Here is an 18,149-nt window from a genome sequence, read left to right on the forward strand (position 1 = left end):
ATGGACGGCGTGTTGGTCTGAAACGTCGCAGCGGGCAACGACAACAAACGGCGCGGTTACTTGCGGAGAAAGCTGGATAACCGTTTATTCGACGGGAATAAAGAGGACAATCGCGGCACGCCACGGTAAGACGGCTTGTATATCTCGGATCATTAAGGCTTGAAATGGTGTAATGTTTGTTACACGTCTGTAGCTGGATGAGGGTTGTTTAGCCAGGCTTTCTGTTGTTGACAGACGTTTATCGTAAGCCTGTCATGAACCGTCGGGGTATCTTCCTTAATAACAATATATCAACGGCGATACAGTAATCGACATATTAGTGACTGGGACTCAAAATCTATGTCGTAATAAAGACACAGTTTGATGTTTAACTGCAATTTTGGGTTACAAATTCTGGTTAACAACTCACTATAGGGTTAAGGGACAGCCAGAGTGTTTCTGTGCATGGGCCTATTGTGTAGTTTCCCTTTTCTTGCAGAACACCGGATACTGATGGTGCCCAGATTCCTCATTAGCATTCATACAATAGTATGCAAATCTTTACACTTTATAACAACACTTGACAATACATTTAGTCCTGAGGCCGACAGAAGTGATAACCAGCTCGCAAAAGTGCACTGGAAAGGTTAAGAAAGTTGCAATGCACTGCACAAACCCATTATAGCCTTAAGTGCACTCAGTGGGTGGAAGAAACATCACTGGTGCCATTTAAGTTTTAAAGCACAATGATGGCACATTAGGGCCTGCGAGTGTAATCGATACATGATGCGTATTGTGTTGCTTTAGTGGACTGTAACAAACAGGAGGGCGTGAAAAACATCATCAATACTTTGTAATAAGCTTATGATTTGCTGTAAATAACACAGTAATGTGATTAGGTTGGGTACAGGTTTCGTGGGATGATTTGCAGCTGTGAATTTTCTTCAGATCTTGGGTAAACCTCCCTCTTTTAAACAGGAAATGTGAATTAGACTTCTCTTGTTCCATAGACCATTACCCCACCCTATCAGGATGTCTGACATTTTATTATGTGTGATTCAAGAAAAAGCATTTGCATTTAATAGATTGCTTCAAACCTTGATTTAAATATTGTGGATTTTTGAAACTTGATCAGCACTTTTGATATTCCATGCAGTGATTTTCCTATGGGGTTTGATGGCTGCTGCTGTGTGTCTATTGTAAAGGAGTGTCTGGTAAAGATATTAAACTGCAGTCGCAGGGTCTCTTCCTGAATTGTTTTTCGGAGCTGTATCTCGGCATTTGTGTGTTAACTACGCAGATCTGATGTGTAGCTCTGATGTGTTCCTCGTGTGTGCTGCTTTCACATGTTTTAAATCAACATGATTTTTTTACTTGACTTGTTTTGTTCATACATTGTTATGGTATTAGGCACAATTTACTGCACACGCTATTCCAACCGTGAAGAATGATGCCTTGATCTTTTATTTAAATGTGTTAACTTCCTTTATTCTCTAAAAAACGTATACATTCTGTTATAAAACTCACTCTTTTCAATCTAATGAATTATCAATCAATACAATTAATTTACAGCCTACACTTTATTTCTCTAGGCAAATACAATGACGTATGTCAGATTACTGATGTCAAAAGGGTTGCAAATTGCAAACAGCATTTTATGTAAATGAGTCATAAAATAGTCTCAAATTAGTTTTCATTCATTTGCAGTTAAATGTGATTTATAATACAAGTCCAGACCACATAGTTCTTTAATATACAATACTAGACTGTTATTAACACTTGTTAATTGACCAATTAATTTATTATATCAAAATAACTAAACATGCACAGATAAGCTTTAGTCTCAAAAGCTAGCGAGAGTGCCAAGAAAACAATACAGGAATCTCACCAAAACAGCATGCCTCCATTTGTCTGCTATTCCATGCGATTCCAAGTGTTGGCATTGTCTGAGCGCATGACAGTTTGATAATTTTATGAAATCGGTTAATAACTCTAGTAGTGATCGATTTCCACCCCTCAGGGCTCTATTTTGTGACCATTTTAACTGCCAGTGCGAGCACCGGTGCGACTGCCAAACTGATCAATATATATATAATTTTGCGTATGATACATTTAAAGAAGTAGATGTTGATCTGATTTCGAAACAGCATCATCCAACCAGGGCAGATTACCGCATCTTCATTATTAATGCCTAGTACAAAGTCTGACAACTTCTAAGTGGGTCAGAGACTTCTGGGTCTTTTGGGTGTGTTGCCGATGCCAGATTGCTGCATGATATTAGCCAGGCGAGGCAAGCGATGATATTGGTTTGTGTGGTGTAATTTAGCGTGTTTCTCAGTGTGTTGTTGTTCACCATGTGCACAGACTACTTTCACACTGACCAAGCCGAACTCTGATATCAGAGTTGGACCAACACCACAAGATTATTATGAAAGCTTTTAGTGTGGCTCACGTTCTCAGAATTCTAGGGTTGGCACGATGCTGAGTTCAGCGGTCAATACCAACAAAACTTCCTATAGTGTTTATACTGCAGCAAAAACAAATATGCTATTGAGCAGACATGCATGCATGCATGCATCATTTATACGGAGCAATTAACGATGGGGCGACTAATACTAAAAGTGCCAAAACATGGTGCCATGTTTCAACTTGTCAGCATGTGGGTACCAAATTGAACACTGTGAAAAATAGTGGCGAAATGGATCGTGGTTGATCCATGATCTGTACGGATCGTGCTTTACTGTTTGGAATGCATGAGACCCATGGATTTCTGTAAGTTTACACAAGCTCTCGCTTCCTTTCCAATATCTCGACGAGTACAATGTGAAAGCCCATCATCGGGTATACATGCAACTGTTTCATGCATTCTGACTTTTATGACAATGTTAAACGCGCTGTCTTCTCATGCTTGACATGATCAACTTGTCATAAAAACAAGCTGGAAGTATGACGTAGTATTTCTGTGCTCAATACACCCCCCCCAGCGTTCATATAGGTTTCGAAAAGTTTTTTTTTTAAAATATTAAATCCATTTCATAACAACTTTTTTCTAGTGATTATATCTCATGTGAAAAGATGAGTAGATCGGGAACCCACCAGTGAAGGCCTATGTCTTTGTGAAGGGGAGAGTCCGGAGCGGCGCTGCTGAGTGACAAGTTTACAGACACAACATGAGCGCATTACTACGATTCCCTGTTTGCTGTAATGGATTATTTGAGCCTGAGGACGAATGATTTGATATGAGACGTGTAAAATGAAACTTACCGCAGAGGAGTTCAGAATATGCCATTTTTCTGTGGATTACTTGAGACACATTTATCCAAAGCGACTTACATTGCATTACACTATACATTTGTTTCTAAGTATGTGCAATCCCCTGGGATCGAACCCACGACCTTGGCATTGCTAGTGCCATGCTCTAACCACTGAGCTATAGAAATGCTATAGACTGTGCCTACAGGCGAATTGTGAACATGATGAAAAGTGTCCTTAATACACAATGAAATCATCACTGGAGCATTTTAAGATGAGCGTATTAAGATTTAGCTTTAACACTATAAACAATCAAATATATACACTTTTTAATACAAAATGACATGCATGTTTCCTGTTGGTTCAAATGAATTCAGTACTAATTTGGACTGTTGTATTTAGAGTTCAAACAGTCTCTTTGCTTCGCCCTTAAAGCTTCTCTGTAGATTCTGCCTCTTCTGTTTAGAAACTAAATTGTTTGTTAAATGTATCTGTCTTCAAGGGGTAGTTCACCTTCAAAGTGAAGCCATCATTTACTCAACCTCTTGTCCTTTCAAACCTGTTTGACTTTCTTTCTTCCGCAGAACACAAAAGAAGATATTTTGAAGAATGTTGTTGACTAGAGCTCTGGTAAATAATTGTTTTCACGATGCGGACGTAAAACTTTTCTGCATCGATGCATTTAATGAAATAATCGATTCTTAAAAATGTAAATCAAATATAACACCAGACATTATTATTTCTGATAAATATAAAGTACTTTTTAAAATATTAATAAAAATGTCCTTTGACCTTCGGAGGTAAATGCCACGGCGTAGATACACCGTAGGAGATATGGCCGAGGGTGCACAGGTGCTAAAAATGCCCCCAGATTTAAAAGTTGACATTTGGACACATTTAGGATTTTACGAAGACGAGAAAGGGTTACTTGATAAAAGGTATGCAGTGTCCAGGAAATGTCTATCCAGGATTAAATACGTTGGTAACACAACAAATATGAGGAATCACATCTCCCGTTTCACTGGGTTACAATTAGCAACCCAACAAAACAGTTGTGCAGCCAACAATAAAGCAAGCAATAGCTTTACCTCTGAACTCCAAACGGGCAAAGAAGATCACAAAGCAATTCTTGATTGTCATGTAGTTTTCATAATCCGAAAGTTTTTGGTTGATTATACTTCTCCAGAGCAGAAAGAAGCTGCCTGGACTTTTTAAATTTTTTTGAGTGAGAACACAAGTTGTCGTGTTATTTGACATTGTTTTGTTTCGAAAGCTGGTAAACAAAAGAAATTGTAAAAGAAAGAGGTTTAACTGTTTGTATATTATTATTTTTAATATCTTAAGATGCATCGAATCATGACCCTGTGAATCGTTATCAAATGGAATCGCATATTTTTCAAGATATCTTAATGTAAATGTTCGGCAATGTATCCGATCCATGAACCAAAATCAATCAAATGATCCACAATTTTGTGATCCGTTGCACTGATCTTATTTTTTATTAAATTCGTTTAATCTTGGAAAAAACACTTCCAACGTATCAACCAAAGGCACATGGACAGTTATAGTTTTCTCTCTTTCTTTCTCAGGATCCAGTCATGCCGGCCAGTGTGCGTACCGGAACCTTAAAGGACTCCGATGTGGCTGAGCTTTTCTACAGAGATGATCCTGAGAAGCTCTTCACTGATCTCAGAGAAATCGGTCACGGCAGTTTTGGGGCCGTATACTTCGTAAGTGAGCCAAGAGCGTCTTTTCTGGGAGGAAACCAAGCCCCTGGAACATGTGCGCGCGGCTGCATTGGTTTGTGTGTGTTTTGGTGCTCTGTATGACGGAAACTCTGCTTTTCAGGCTCATGATGTGCGTTCCAATGAAGTGGTGGCCATCAAAAAGATGTCGTTCAGCGGCAAACAGTCCAATGAGGTCTGCATCACCATTCTTACATAACATGCCCTGGGTGATATAGCTAAAAACATAGTTTTCTTTAGGCTCGCTAATTATGCGTTTATTCCCTCACTCACTCATGCATGTATGTCTTTGTTTTTTTTAAACATGAAGCTTTTATTGTAACGTTTTCTCTTGACCCGCAGAAATGGCAGGACATCATAAAGGAGGTGAAGTTCTTACAGAAGCTCAGACACCCCAATACTATCGAATACAAAGGGTGCTACCTCAGAGAGCACACGGCATGGGTAAGTGCACGTGAGAGGGATGTTGATGTTTGTCTGATGTGACGTGTGGTAATGTTGTCTGTCTGTCTCTCCTGTTAGCTGGTGATGGAATACTGTTTAGGATCAGCCTCTGATCTTTTAGAGGGTGAGTAGTTCATGTCGGCCCACATCCTCCCTTCTTCCCAAATAAGGTCCCCCAGCTGCCCTGTTCGATCCCATTTGCTTTTGCTGTTTTAGTTGTTTTATGCATGGTCATCTGTGAATAAAGATATATGCAGGTTTTTTGGAAAAATGTACTCTGCAGAGTTCTGGAAAGATTTGTTTTCCCACAGTGAAAGATTTCACTTGTTTTAACCCCACAGTGCATAAGAAGCCTCTGCAGGAGGTGGAAATAGCTGCTATTACCCATGGTGCACTACAGGGCCTCGCGTATCTTCACTCTCATAACATGATACACAGGTAAGTTCACTTTCATGTTCGTTGTAGGTGGATTCTTTTTTCAGTGCTGTAAGATAAACACAAACATTTATGTAATTCTGTGTGTGTGTTTAGAGATGTGAAGGCGGGTAATATTCTGCTGACTGAGCCTGGTCAGGTGAAACTTGGAGATTTTGGCTCCGCCTCTATCGTTTCTCCTGCCAACTCTTTTGTGGGCACACCATACTGGTAAGATGTGGTTAAAACTGGATTTTAATGATTTATGCATGAAGTAAAATACCATAAAATCAAGTTTAAACTTGATTTCATTTTGTGTGAGAACAAGAAATGTTGAGCTGCTTTTATGACATAGTAACAAACAATACTGTCTATTATCTACACATAGCTTTCACTAAATAAAAAAATTGTGTCACTCATTCTGAATGACCGATATTTACATCTTATTAAAGTGTAAGAACGTTCCTGTTTGTATCATGTCCTGTCTTGTGTGTAGGATGGCCCCAGAAGTGATCCTTGCCATGGATGAGGGGCAGTATGACGGGAAGGTGGACGTCTGGTCTCTAGGCATCACCTGCATTGAACTAGGTTTGTGATATTGACCCCCTGACATTCCACCTGCGACTGACCCTTGAATCTTTAGGTCATCTCGGGTATTAAGGAGGTTTATTTAGGCCAGCCTGTGATTCTGTGTTGTCATGGTGTTGGAGAGAATTTGGGTTTAGTGTCTAAGCTGCTTTGAGTTGTATGTTGTCTTTTCTTCCTGTTCCACCCTCTCTTTTTGTTGATGTCACTCTCCTGACATTTCATCTCTTCACTCTGTTTTTGTCATAGCATTTAGTCGTGTCCATTCATTCTTTTGTACTTCATTCTCTTTCTGTCTGTTTGCTCTGGTTTTATATCTCTTTTTGTCTCTCTCCACAGCTGAAAGGAAGCCACCCTTGTTCAATATGAATGCTATGAGTGCCTTATACCATATTGCACAAAACGAAAGCCCTGTCCTGGCATCAAACCACTGGTGAGAACTTAAGTCTAGTTTTTTGTTTGTCCACCTTTTTTCCTTGTATTCTACATTTTCTCTTTTTTTCTTGTTGTGTTGTACCTACAGTGCCCTCCACTATTATTGGCACCCTTGGTAAATATTAGCAAAGAAGGCTTTAAAAATAGTTGTTTCTCCTTTTGATCTTTTATTTATAAAATCTACAAAATTCCAATATTTCACAGAAGGAAAACAATTTGAAATAGGGGGAATATCACATTGTAAAAATATATTTTTCTTCTATACATGTTGGCCACAATAATTGTCACCCATTTAATACACTCCTCAGCCTCAATTTATAAGAAAAAAACGCTCTTTTATTTTTAAATAAAATATAAAAATATTAATTTTTACAGCCTTCTTTGCTCATATTTACCAAGGGTGCCAATAATAGTGGAGAGCACTGTATATACATGTTTGTTTGATATGTTTTTTCCTCTCTCTCTCTTTTAAATGCAGGTCAGACTACTTCCGGAACTTTGTGGATTCTTGTCTTCAAAAGATCCCTCAGGACAGGCCTACCTCAGATGTGCTGCTCAATGTAAGATATGAATGCACACTCGCTTTTCACACATATCGCTTCGTATTCTAGCTACACTGTTATGATTATATAATCACGACTCGATGACGCACCGAGGCAAATCACTGTACCCCAATGACACTGAGAAAATACTTCTAAAGATTCTCATTGATTTGATATCATACTCTTGTCTCTAAATCTGTCTCATAAATTGATTTTCATTTCAGTCAGTGAAAGAAGTATTTGATCCCCGAGCAAAACATAACGTTGTACTTTGTGGAGAAAGCCTTGTTGGCAAGAACATGGCCAAGACATTTCTATTAGTTGGTCACCAGGTTTGCATATGTGTCAGGATACATTTTAGTTTAAGGTTTCTTGGCTGTAGCTCAGCAAATGTAAGTTTTAACCTCCTTCACAGATTTTCTACAGGACTAATGTCAAGAGCAGCTTGAAGTCATTTACATATGCAGAGCCTTCTATGTAGTTCTGAGCCGATCTTTAACCTTTCTCATGATCATCTTTACCCTATTGGGGAAATCTTGCAGGGAGATCCAGACCAAGGGCAAATGATAGTTATTTTGATATTCTTCTGTTTCCAAATAATCACACCAACAGTTGTCTCCTTCTCACCAAGCTTCCTTCTGTAGCCTATTCAAGGTTTGTCCAGGTCAACAATCTTGTCCCTGTCATGCTTTGAAACCTATTTGGTCTTGACCATGGTGGTAAAGAGGTTGAAATGGAAGATACAGATTCTGTTGGCAGGCATCTTTTATATACATAACAAGCTGACTTATAGAGTGTTCACACCAAACGCGGTAAAACGCGCTTTTCATGTGTAGTTGGACGCTTGAACATTTTGAGACTCGCGTCATTCGCGTCAAGGGAGGGGCTTCTGCCAGCCGGCTCCAGTCTGGTTGCGAAATGGTTGACATGGATTTTGTTGAGAGGGTAGCTGCGAATTATGTGCTCTGGAACGACGTAGACATTACTGTTGGATGACAAAAGACACTGGGGAATTGCCACAAAACATCTTGAAATGCTAATATTATTAACATTTGGAATGGTCTCTTTTTGTTTTTCTCATATGTATCTTTAAAGACATCTTCTCGTCGTCTTTTCATCAGCAGGCACTTGCTATATATACATACACAATATTACATATTGCGTAATGTGATACACAATGTGAAATACGATAATGCTTCAAGTATGCAAAATATATTTGAACGATATTAAATACAACCATCTTTCACATTCAACATTTTAAGAAAATTTTTTGATATTTGTATGAAAGTAACTATTTGTCAAAGTGTCAATTGTCTGTCTTGTTGCTCATTCATCTTGACACACCTTTAGGTTTTAGTTAAGTTGTGAAAATGTTCAATGTCCATGTATCACAATCTCTCCGCAGCACCATTTCCTGTGCCGAGAGCGCCCCCATTCTGTAGTGATGGACCTGATCACGCGCACCAAAGATGCCGTGCGAGAGCTGGACAACCTGCAGTACAGGAAAATGAAGAAGATCCTCTTTCAGGAAACTCTCAACGGCCCCACACAGGAGGGAGGAGAGGAGGAAGAGGTAACTTTGGTTTCTTTGCATATAGAGACATCACAATTTTGAAGTAAGTTTGCAGTTCTTAGTTTTTGTGTGTTTTTGTGTATGTTTAGGAGGCAGAGCAATACCTATTGCAAACGGGCACGGTGAACAGTATGGAAAGCTCTCAGTCTGTACCATCCATGTCCATCAGCGCCAGCTCCCAGAGTTCATCGGTCAACAGCCTGGCTGACGGTTCAGACGACAGCACTGAGATGGCCATGATGCAGGAGGGAGATCAAACCGTTACATCCAACAGTTCTATCATTCACCGTCCCACTGTATGTAGAGAGATCGAAATCCTTTGGAAATTAACTTTTGTCCCCCACTGTGGTCGACAACACTTTTATCTCGTGCATTTGTCCAGCAGGCTCGCGATAACATCTACGATGACCCTTATCAACCTGAGATGGAGTCACAACAGCAGCAGCCGTCATCGGCCGCACGGAGAAGGGTTCACCGGAACCGGGACCATTTTGCAACCATTCGCACAGCCTCTCTTGTAAGCAGCTGACTGCATAATTACAGCCAACCATCTTTTAAATCCTGTGGGATGATGCTGTGTCATTCCCAGTCTTTAAGGCAGTGGTTCTCAACCTTTTCATGGTCGCGCCCTGTTGTAAACCCATTTAAAGAACTGGCGCCCAGAGAATTTATTTGCAGTTTAGAATACAGACGCAGTGTGGTGTCATTTGCTGCTTTACATCTTTAATAACTGTCAACAGCTTTAAACAGCCATACAAATTCAAAAATATATGAAAAGGAACTTTATTTACACTGCACTCCCTTCACGCGCACTCTGAACTCGCCATGAGAGAGACTGGCGCTTATTCTGAAATTACAGTTTGAAGTCAAACATGCATGCGCAGCTTCAGATGGAACATTGCGCTCCTTCCAATTTGTAATCGTGTACGTATGTGCGTTCGCGTTCCAAAGGGAGGGTTTTCAGGGAACCGTCGTCTGGGCCCCCTGCTGGAGAACTACTGCTTTAAAACATGTAGCATCCTTGTATTTAATTATTTGACATTTTTCTTCTGATGTGATCTTGGGATGGACGGTGATCTCCCTCTTTCTGCACAGGTGACCCGTCAGATACAGGAGCATGAACAGGGCTCGGCTCTGAGAGAGCAGATGTCTGGATACAAGCGCATGAGGAGGCAACATCAGAAACAGCTGCTGGCTCTAGAGAACAAGCTCAAGTCTGAGATGGACGAACACCAGCTCAGACTGGACAAGGAGCTGGAGACGCAGAGAAATAACTTTGGCAGTGAAGCTGACAAGCTGAGTAAGAAACATCAGGCCATCCTGGAAAAAGAGGTGAGCGTGTTAAAAGTTCTTCAGCACACTTCTATAATGCAACATTTACATAACATCCCTTGTATTCAAACCCATATCCTTGTTATGCTAGTACTGTGCTCTACTTGTTACCAAAATAATAATGCATGTTTTCAGATCAAAGCCGCTCAGACCGAAGAGAAGAAGTTTCAGCAGCACATTCTGAACCAGCAGAAGAAGGAACTCAACAGCCTGCTAGATTCTCAGAAGCGGCAGTACAGACAGCGCAAGGAGCAGCTAAAAGAGGTGCGTATGCAAATCCTCCTCTCAGACATTCATAATGAATTCAGAGTAAGTAAAGTGGTTAATTATAAATGGGTCAAAACACTGCGATATGTGGGTTGACTTGTCATTTCTTCTATCATATCACACTTTGGTGACCCCAAACTCCTTCCCCATGGCAACAGGAGCTGAGTGAGAACCAGTCCACGCCGAAGCGAGAGAAGCAGGAGTGGTTAGTGCGTCAGAAGGAGTGCATGCAGCAGATTCAGGCCGAGGAGGAGGCGGGCTTGTTAAGGCGACAGAGGCAGTATTACGAGCTCCAGTGCCGACAGTACAAGAGGAAGATGCTTCTGGCGAGACACAATCTGGAACAAGACCTGCTCAGAGAGGTGAGACGGATGTGAGGGCCTGCCAAAAATGGTAGTCTGTGCCTATTTGGGTCTAGACTACTATTCCACAGTCTGTGACACAGTGCATCAACCAATTTTACTCTTTATGTTAATATATTCCATTGAAAAACCAACATTTGTCAGCCACTGCTTTATAGAATTGACTATATTATATATTATTGTTCCTGTTAAGTTTAGCCTTACCATATTACCTTTCACCTCTTACTCACTTCCATATCTTTCTTTACCTGTACCTGTAGGACCTGAACAAGCGTCAAACGCAGAAAGATCTGGAGTGCGCAATGTTACTGAGACATCACGAGTCCACTCAGGAGCTTGAGTTCAGGCAGCTGGCTCTGGTCCAACACACTCGGGCCGAACTGATCCGCACTCAGCATCAGAGTGAGCTAGCCAATCAGATGGAGTACAATAAGCGTCGCGAGCAGGAGCTCCGCCAGAAACACGGCGTGGAGGTTCGCCAGCAACCCAAAAGCCTTAAGGTGCGAGGGGCCGTTCCAAACCTTTATTTCATTGTATGTTGACAGATGTTTGTTTAGGGAAAAAACAAGTGAAAAGAGTTTGTAAGAGCTAGTCCATTTTATTCATGACCGTACACCTGCACAAACGTTCCATAGATGCAAATGTAAGCCAGATGTTTGCCAAACATGCAGTTTCAGTTGTTTGGCTTTTATTATTCTAGACGAAAGAGCTGCAGATCAAACGGCAGTTTCAAGACACTTGTAAGATTCAGACCAGGCAGTACAAAGCCCTGAGGAACCACCTGCTGGAGACCACGCCCAAATCAGAGCATAAAACCGTACTGAAGAGACTCAAAGAGGAGCAAACACGTAAACTAGCCATCTTGGCTGAGCAGTACGACCACTCCATCAAAGACATGCTGTCCACACAGGCTGTGAGTAAGGCAAGGAGAGACTATTTTTTTGCTATTATGCTTTGTTTCACATTCAACGAGACACTTTCAATATGAAATACTGGTTTTTCTTCAACTTTTAATACTATTTAATGCATATATATAGAGGTATTTATGGGTGAATCTCATTGAGCTTGTCCTGGCCACTTTTCACTCTAAGTCCTAATGTAATTTTGCATTAAGAACATTATTTTTAACGATTAAAGTCCCCCTTTTAAAACGATAATTTAATCCCTTAAAACAAATCTCTGACCATCGAAATTACATATTTAAACATTAAAATATCTTAAATGTAACTCTATACCTCAGCTTAATTAATTATAGCTTTCCTGTGGCTCAGTGGTTAGAGCAGGGGTCGGCAACCCGTGGCAACACTCCCACTTATTGCCAGGGATAAAAATATATAGGTTGCTAAGATCTAAACGCAATAAAAATCTTACCATATTGCCACCTAGTGGTGCAACTGGGTAACTACTACCTTACATGCATAACCTTTGTTTTAGTCATTTAAAGGTTACATATATTTTGTGGCTCCAGACACATTTTATTTGGTGGGAGATTGCCCAAAATGTCTCTTTTGTATTATAAATATGCACGTGGTTTGTCTTGAAGCACATTAAAAACACCCCATTAACATGTAAACAATAATAAAAACTAGATTTTTAAAATGTTTTCTTGACACAAGCATGTTTGTTTCCCAATTAAACACAAAGGGGTTTGCAAAGCTACACCCACATTTCCAATACAATACATTTGAAGATTTCTGGTCAATTTACTGTAACCTTTTCCTATAGAAATTAGAATTTTATTTATTTTTTGGATTATGGTTATAAGTATAGTTTTAGAAATACTGTTACAATACTAGACATCTAAACAGTTCTCCAAAACAAGGCTGCTGTTATTTTTTTACTCTTTAAATAAACTTTCATTGTTTGTGTGGAATTTCACCAGAACTTTCTAAACATCACAAAGCCTCCACATTAAAGCTAAACACCTTAACTAACCTCTTTGCTTGCCCAACAGTTGCGATTGGATGAGACACAGGAGGGCGAGTACCGAGCGTTGCGCATGCAGTTGCAGCAGGAGTTGGAACTGCTAAACGCATATCAAAGTAAAATCAAGATGCACACAGACACACAACACGAGAGAGAGGCCAAAGACCTGGAGCAGAGGGTGTCCATACGAAGAGCTCTTCTGGAACAGAGGGTAAAATAACAAAAGAAAGATTGTTGCGAGTGTGTGTATGTAGATACATTTTTGCTTTTTATAAATCATTTTTGTGATCCTCTCTTTAGATCGAGGAGGAAATGTTGTCTCTGCAGAACGAGCGTTCCGAGCGGATCCGTGCTCTCCTTGAGCATCAAGCTCGAGAAATCGAGTCCTTTGACTCCGAAAGCATGCGTCAGGGCTTCAGCAACATGGCTTTAAGCGGAATCCCTGCCGAGGCTTACAATCAAGGTTACCCCAACCCTCCCTCCTCAGGGCCTGGTGGCTGGCCGTCCCGTCCCGTGCCACGCTCAGGCAGCCAGTGGAGCCACGGGGTCCAAAACTCAGTGGCGCCGCCCTCCTGGCGAAGTCAGAACAGTACAGCCGGGTTCAGCCGACCAGAACAAGTCTCCATTCGCGAGAGAGATCGAGAGAGGGATTTGGATGGAATGGGTGCCCGTGGCCACCCGAGCTCACGCTCTTCTGCCTCATCGTCATCCTCGTCCGCACACCATCAACTTCGCTACGTGCCGCAGCAGTACCACCACCATAGCACACCTCAATTGTACCGCGACAACCGAGAGAGGGAGTGGGGGGGTGGAGGAGGTGGGGGTGGGGGTGGGGGTGGTAGTGGAGGGGTTGGGAGTTACCACTCATCATCATCCTCCTCTCATGGGCACTCGCATCACTACTCCTCTCATGCCTCATCCCAATCCCTCGCCCTTCTTCCTCCACCACCACCTCCTCCGCCCATTTTGCTCTCCTCGTCCTCTCCACCCTCCTCCTCCTCGTCTTCCTCCTCTCAGAGTGGCTATGGAGGAAGGGGCGAGGGGCTGGCTGTGAGGGGCCCCAGTCTGATGGCTCTAAGGAACAGTCCAGGGCCCCTTCGGAGGACCGCCTCGGGCGGAGGTGGTGGGGCAGGTGGGGACGGAGGCTTGAGTCGGAGTACGTCGGTGACATCACACATCTCCAACGGATCCCATCTCTCTTACTCGTAGAGGGGCAGGCAGGGAGTTCAGATGGTGCAGATCTATGTGTTTCGGAGGGGTTAATAAAGATGTATGTGTTCACCTTCAGAGAATGAAAGAGAGGTGTATTTGTTAGCGTTACGAGAAGAAAGACCTTCATTTTAGGTCATTAAAGCATTAAGCAGAGTGGACCACTTTAAACTTTTAGATGGGAACACCTGTATTTACAAGATGAACCATCTCAGGGTAACCAAGGGATTGGGTTTCAGGAGGGCTCAGGGTTTAGATCAGGAGCAGAAAAGAGAGGAAGATTTTGTACTATTAATGTGCAGAAAGGTTTACTATTGAGTGTATTGGAGCGAAGGGATTAAATAACAAGAGTGGTGCCAATACTGTAGATCGGGCTCATTATCTGCTGTTTCATTTTGCTTTTACTTTACGATGAAACTGCCAAACAAATCCATTAAGTTTTGCACTTTTAAGATTTTTAATTGCCTTCACGTCCAATGGCTTTTGATTTGGCACTGTAAGATTGTTTCAGGCAATTATATTTGGATTTGGCTGGATCACATAAAGCCTAACTAATTCAGTGCAATTTGAATTTATTTGTTGTTTACCCCAAAATATTTTTTTTCATTATTTACTCACACTCTTGTAACGAGTTCATGTTTACATTAGCTGTTGTCCATCTGCACTACATATTTTGAGTCTTTTGAAGCCATATGAAAATTCTGTCATTTACTCGCCCTCTTGTCATTTCAAAATTTGATGACTTTATTTATTCCGCAGAACACTAAAGAAGATACTTTGAAGAGAGTTTGTAACCGAACAGCGCCAACACCCATTCACTTCTATTGTGTGGACACAAAACCAATGCAAGTGAATGGGTGCCAGTTAACAGAATATCAGAATATCTTCTTTAGTGTTCTGCAGAAGAAAGAAATTCAAACAGGTTTGAAATGACAAGTGATTGAGCAAATGATGACGACATTTATATTTTTGAGTCACTTTAAGGAAAAACATTTGGTTATCTAAAGAGTCAATTGCCATCTGCTGAAGCTTTTACATTTCTTTCCAGCATTTCCAGTTTTTGTGTCAATTATATCAATCCTGCCATGAGAGCGTGCCATTTTTTCAACATTTATACTGTTTCTTCATTTTGTATACATCCCTTGTATGGCTTCATAAGATTTGAAAAAAAGCACATGGGTCACATATGACAACATTCAATGTTTTATAATGCTGTTTGGAGCTTCATACAGTGACCAGTTATGTTATTTGGTACAGATTTGGAATGTTTTCCTTTACGTTGCATGGCAAGAAATAGCATGTGGGTTTGGAAAATGTTTTGGCTGGGTCAATAATCTTCATTTTAAGCTAAACGTTTCCTATAAGCTGTGTATCCGTGTGAGCCAAGAGATAATGAGTTCTGATGTCAGATTTACTGCAATGAGAGCAGCGAGATTCGAGTAGGATGCAATAGAAAGGTGCTGTAGCATGTCCAGAAACTTGTTTCAGGGAGAAGAGATGTAAACTGAGGAAACCGCAAAGTTTTTGTTGTTGTAATTATGTATATAGTACTAAAACAATACTAAAAGAACATCCGTCACTAAGGGGTTTTAAACTGTACATTTGTAATTGAGTCAAAGACAGGAGGCCGTTTTTTATTTTGAAATTATTTTGTATTCTGTTTCTTTTTTAAACTATGCCACACGGTCATACCTAGAGGCTTGGCTGACCTACGGCAACTCCGCCCACTGTCCTTCCAAGGGGAAGCCGCCATTTAGTTTTAACTGGGCTGTTATTCAATGTCAGTTTTTAGTGATAAGTGTGATGACTTTTTAAGAGATTGAACCTGGCTAGGGAACAAGCCATCTCCTTGATTCTCTATAAATGCAGACTGTGTAAATATGATGTACATGTCCGTAGGAGAGTCGAGGTTACAGTTCCGTGCATGAGACTGATGTACAGAGACCATTTGTGTACAAATATACACGACAGACGTTTATATATGACTTTTGAGTAAATATGTGTATAATCACCTGTCAAAGGTTTTACAGGAAAGTCATACGATTGTTCCCCGTTCAACACTTTTGATCTATATTGTACTTAAACAATCTGTGTGTATATACAAGCACTAACTCCTGTATAGCGTAAAAATAATTTTGTTATGTGAATTGGAGAGACGGAGAATAGAAAATGTGGTTGTTATTACACCTACTACTGCCGCTGTAATATTTGTGTCGTACACTAATTTTTTTCTACTTTTTCCTTTTTAAAACGTTTTTTTTTGTTTAATCAATGCTTACAATTAGGCAGGAAATGTTGGCAGTGTCACAGTAAGAAGCTTAAGTATCATTTTAGAAAAAAAGATTAAAAGACTACCTATCCCAGCATTCCTTGTTGCATCTCAGGGTAGGAGTCTATTGTGCAGTGATTTGTCAGGAGAGTAGTATTTTAGAGCCAGTATTAAACTTGTACAGATAACATTTTAGCTGTATAGAAAATTTCTAGGCAAGTGTCTCAAACAACCCCCTCCAATCCAGCACGTTTTCCTCCTCCCATTTTATGCCGGAATGCATTGCTTCGATCGCATATTCAATTTTTATTTACAACAAAACAGACAAAAGGCAATGCAATCTGTTTCTAACCAAAATCTCCAGTGTATTCATATACGGTGATAAAGGCAGATGTTGCCAATGCTGATGTATTCCCCAGGGAAACTCTTACGTGTTCCCACACTGCCAGATCTATTAAAACACCAGCGTTCACTAGGACCGTCTTTATCGATCTTCTTAACCAAGAAGATGTGCAGTACCTCATTTCCCTGTGCCTGGCCAATCACCTCTTACTCCATTTCAGTGTTCTTGCACACCCTTTCTTTTTTCACAGCATTGTTACGTGTCCATAATTGCTTGCTAACATTTATGGACGGAGTAGGGGTAAATATACACCTCTGCCCACCTGTAGCTCTGGGCCACCATGTGATGTGTTTACAGCAAAATATGCTGGATTCTTATTGGTGTATCTTCTAAAGAGAGGTCGTTCAATATCTTTTGGTAGAGACTTGTGGTAGAGATATGAAATTGTTGTCATCCTGCAGTGTTTGAGAGAGCCTTTATGGTGGAGGTGAAACTGTGATCACAGACATCCGAGTGTGTCTGTATCCTCTGCGCTGCAATGTATTGCAAAAATGAATTGTGATGTTTGAAAGCTGATGGAGAGAGCGGTAGTTCAGAGCTGTAGGCTCAGAAAAGGGCCAAATTACATTCAGGTGAAACGAGTACAGGGACACTCATGGGCTAAAGAACTTGTACAGTAAATGATTAACAAGTTATTAAAAAGGATACAAAAATTATCTCCTGTGTGTTCTGCACGTGTTGTTTTTTGAATCCCTGTGACCAGTTCTGTGAATGGCAAAAAATGCACGCCTGGTATCTGCCATCACCTCGGTGATGCTATCTGAAGAAAAAAAACAGTTTCCATAGAGACATAGGCAACACTAAGTGGAAATTAGAGGTTGCTTGCCAAAAGCACATATTGGGTCTGGCGGAGGGATCCTATCACTTTATCACTCAATCTATTTTAGGATCCCGTCTCAAAAGCCCCCAGAGACCATTTGTTATGTGGCACAGTATCCTGCTTTTTGTTCACAGATCATTGCGATGCCATTTTGATCATGATCAAAGATCATTTGGCGGTTCGAAATTCCATAATAAATATAATTTTAATGGTGTATTCTATAACAAATTGTTTATGTTAAGTCTTTTTAATTTCTTATTTTCACGTTTTCAATCAACTTTTATTTTGTTTGAAATAGTCCTTCCATGCATAGAACATGCATGACAAATTGGCTAAATAACTTTTATTTGGCTAAAAGGGATAGTTCACCCAATAATGTAATGTGTGTCACCATTTACTGGCCCTCAAGTTGTTCCAAAACAGTATAGATTTCTTTGTTCTGATGAACACAGAAAAATATTTGGAAGAATGTTAGCAATTTTCAGTCTTGGGACATCATTCACTACCCCACCATAGTAAAAAAAACATTAAAGTAATGTTGTTCTGTTGAACACAAAATAAGATACTTTGATCATTTAGGAAAGCTAACGGT

The 18,149-nt window shown here is 40.6% G+C and overlaps 1 protein-coding gene across 7 annotated transcripts; it reads left to right on the forward strand.

Moving 5' to 3' along the window:
* On the forward strand, positions 1–17,385 carry taok2a (TAO kinase 2a). Of its 7 annotated transcripts, none has more exons than XM_079457251.1 (21): positions 47–125; positions 3,816–3,861; positions 4,821–4,961; positions 5,080–5,151; positions 5,319–5,420; positions 5,499–5,544; positions 5,762–5,858; positions 5,952–6,065; positions 6,331–6,422; positions 6,759–6,852; positions 7,333–7,414; positions 8,802–8,969; positions 9,059–9,265; positions 9,352–9,486; positions 10,065–10,301; positions 10,437–10,565; positions 10,727–10,930; positions 11,191–11,430; positions 11,631–11,852; positions 12,885–13,067; positions 13,157–17,385. In XM_079457251.1, exons 2-21 carry the CDS (start codon positions 3,841–3,843, stop codon positions 14,063–14,065), a joined length of 3,495 nt encoding a protein of 1,164 aa, XP_079313377.1. In that variant the 5' UTR covers positions 47–125; positions 3,816–3,840; the 3' UTR covers positions 14,066–17,385. The 7 variants fall into 7 exon arrangements, with proteins under 7 accessions (XP_079313376.1, XP_079313377.1, XP_079313379.1 ...); XM_079457253.1 differs by having other exon boundaries at positions 11,631–11,843; XM_079457252.1 differs by having other exon boundaries at positions 9,355–9,486.
* The last annotated feature ends 764 nt before the right edge of the window (positions 17,386–18,149 follow it).

The sequence above is a fragment of the Barbatula barbatula genome, assembly GCF_947034865.1.
Source record: "Barbatula barbatula genome assembly, chromosome: 5".
NCBI lineage: Eukaryota > Metazoa > Chordata > Actinopteri > Cypriniformes > Nemacheilidae > Barbatula > Barbatula barbatula.

Excerpts from the sequence above, each read along its gene's own strand:
- taok2a (XM_079457248.1), top strand. The coding sequence starts at position 3,841 with ATGTTGTTGACTAGAGCTCTG. Across the intron at positions 6,853-7,332 it reads GTCCTGGCATCAAACCACTG|GTCAGACTACTTCCGGAACT; the intron begins GTGAGAACTTAA and ends TTTTAAATGCAG. Across the intron at positions 8,970-9,058 it reads AGGGAGGAGAGGAGGAAGAG|GAGGCAGAGCAATACCTATT; the intron begins GTAACTTTGGTT and ends GTGTATGTTTAG.